Genomic DNA, 2301 nt, shown 5'->3' on the forward strand with positions numbered 1-2301 from the left:
GGAAAGAGGAGAGAAGAAATAATACTTGAGTGAAGGAAGATAAGACAAAGGAATAGAGAGAAATAGAGTAACTGATGAAGAACGATAGAGGGGAATAATTTCTGAGAATTCTTTTCTTTAAATTCATATTCATTGTCTCAGGGTAGTATTTCGACAAATAGATAGAGGAAGTGTCGATTTGTTTATGTTAAATCACGAAGATGTACGAGTACTCGATGCACCGTGATACCGCGGGTGTTGGTCCCGGTGGACTTCGAGAGCCCTTCTTCGTTCTTCGTCAATTACATCGAGAAGAAGAGGGTCTGGAGTGTACTCGAGCAATTTGCTGGATGAAAAAATTCTCTCCTGCTTATCCGGAAGATGTGGGAGGGAAATATGTGAGAAGGTGGGAAGAAATAGATTAATGTTTTGGAAATATAATTGAGGAAGGGTGTGTCACATGAAGACACTTGGATGTTGCATACATAAACGCACACACACACACACACACACACACACACACACACACACACACACACACACACACACACACACACACACACACACACACACACACACACACAGACACACACACACACACACACACACACACACACACACACACACACACTCACACACACACACACACACAAACACACACACACACACACACACACACACACACACACACACACACACACACACACACACACACACACACACACACACACACACACACACACACACACACAAACACACACACACACACACACACACACACACACACACACACACACACACACACACACACACACACACACACACACACACACACACACACACACACACACACACTTTCTCAGGTTAATAAAATTGCCTGGCGGTAGACACTGCTATATTTGAATAGGACATCTGGTAAGTTTTCTGATGTCACAAATACCATTACAGTTACTCTTTCTTTAGGAAGTAAATATTTTATGAATATTGGGAATATAATGAGTATTTTTACCTCCACTAAATGAAAGATTACTCCAAGTGGGGTAACTAATTAATTTCCAGTGAGGTAAATAATCATCTAAAATGAGGTAATTCATTAACTATAGGATTTCATACTCAGGCTGTACTTAGAACCGTACTTCTAAACCTTTTGCTAACTGGCTTTCGCTTTCTATATTCAACGAGTAAAATAATTTCTACCTAATTCCTAGTTAGGTTTACAAGCCTTACTGACTTCCTTTTAGAATCTAACTGTGATTTTCAGAACTATATCCGAAGAAGTTAGTAAAATTCTACTTTCTTAGACCAAGCGCAAATTGCGACGCAGGCGACACAGGCGACGCAGCACAGAGCTAAGGCAGACTTCCATCCTGTTGCTGAATTGAAGTACAGCTTGAATTCCTCTCTCACTTGAATGGCTTAGATAGTACATCTAGAGACCTGAAAAGTTTCTAGATGTACTATCTAGGCCATGTACTATCTAAGATGTACTATCTAAGTGAGAAATGTGTTCAAACTGTATTTTAATTTAGCAATAAGAAGTCTGCTATTCCTCTGTGTTGCGTCGACTGTGTCGCCTTTGTCGCCTGTGTCGCCTGCGTCTCACTTTGCGTCTAGACTGATAATAATAGACAGTGTCCGCCAGGTCCAGCAAAAGGTTTTGAGAGTGTCTCTTAGGGTATCTCCTCTTACCTTTGAGACCGCCGCCGTCAGTGGCCACGACCTGGATGGCATAAGATTGGGTCTTCTCTCGGTCTAGACAACACATCGCAGTCGTTACTCTGGAAGGAAGGAACGATACAAAAGGTAGAGGTTGCTAAAGAGTTGGTCGATTGCGATGCAGTAAATTCTAGTTTTATTTTTCAAGTTATTTCTACATTGTATCCACGTCTAGGATGGTGACTGTAGAAGTTTCATGTAGTCAATGCTTTGAAGACTTTAGTAACATCCCTACGGATCAGAGTCATATATCTTTCATGATCAAAATTGAATGCCATAAATAAGACATATAAATATATATATATATATATATATATATATATATATATATATATATATATACGTATATATATGTATATATATGTATATGTATATATATATATATATATATACAGTATATATACATATATATATATATTCATTACTTTTAACTTGTATACCTCTATTCTGATACGTTTTCTTTGGCATATCTGCTACTCCTTCTTTTAATGGGATATTGTCCAATAGGAAAGAAGCGCTGGCTATTTTTGAAAAAAGGGGAGAAATCGTAATTAGCTCAGTATTTTTCTTCTTCTTGGTTTCCTGCTTCTGATTTTGTTTCTTCTT

General features: G+C 38.5%; 1 protein-coding gene across 1 annotated transcript in view; it reads right to left on the reverse strand.

The window, feature by feature from the left end:
- Positions 1-2301, reverse strand: part of LOC143034701 (putative neural-cadherin 2) — a 160349-nt gene that overhangs the window by 95422 nt on the left and 62626 nt on the right. Inside the window, exon 3 of the mRNA XM_076201070.1 lies at positions 1669-1757. Coding sequence (XP_076057185.1) covers positions 1669-1757 — 89 coding nt within the window. The remainder of the gene's footprint in view (positions 1-1668; positions 1758-2301) is intronic.

Source organism: Oratosquilla oratoria, chromosome 17, assembly GCF_046742065.1.
Source record: "Oratosquilla oratoria isolate Oo_2021 chromosome 17, ASM4674206v1, whole genome shotgun sequence".
Taxonomy (NCBI): domain Eukaryota; kingdom Metazoa; phylum Arthropoda; class Malacostraca; order Stomatopoda; family Squillidae; genus Oratosquilla; species Oratosquilla oratoria.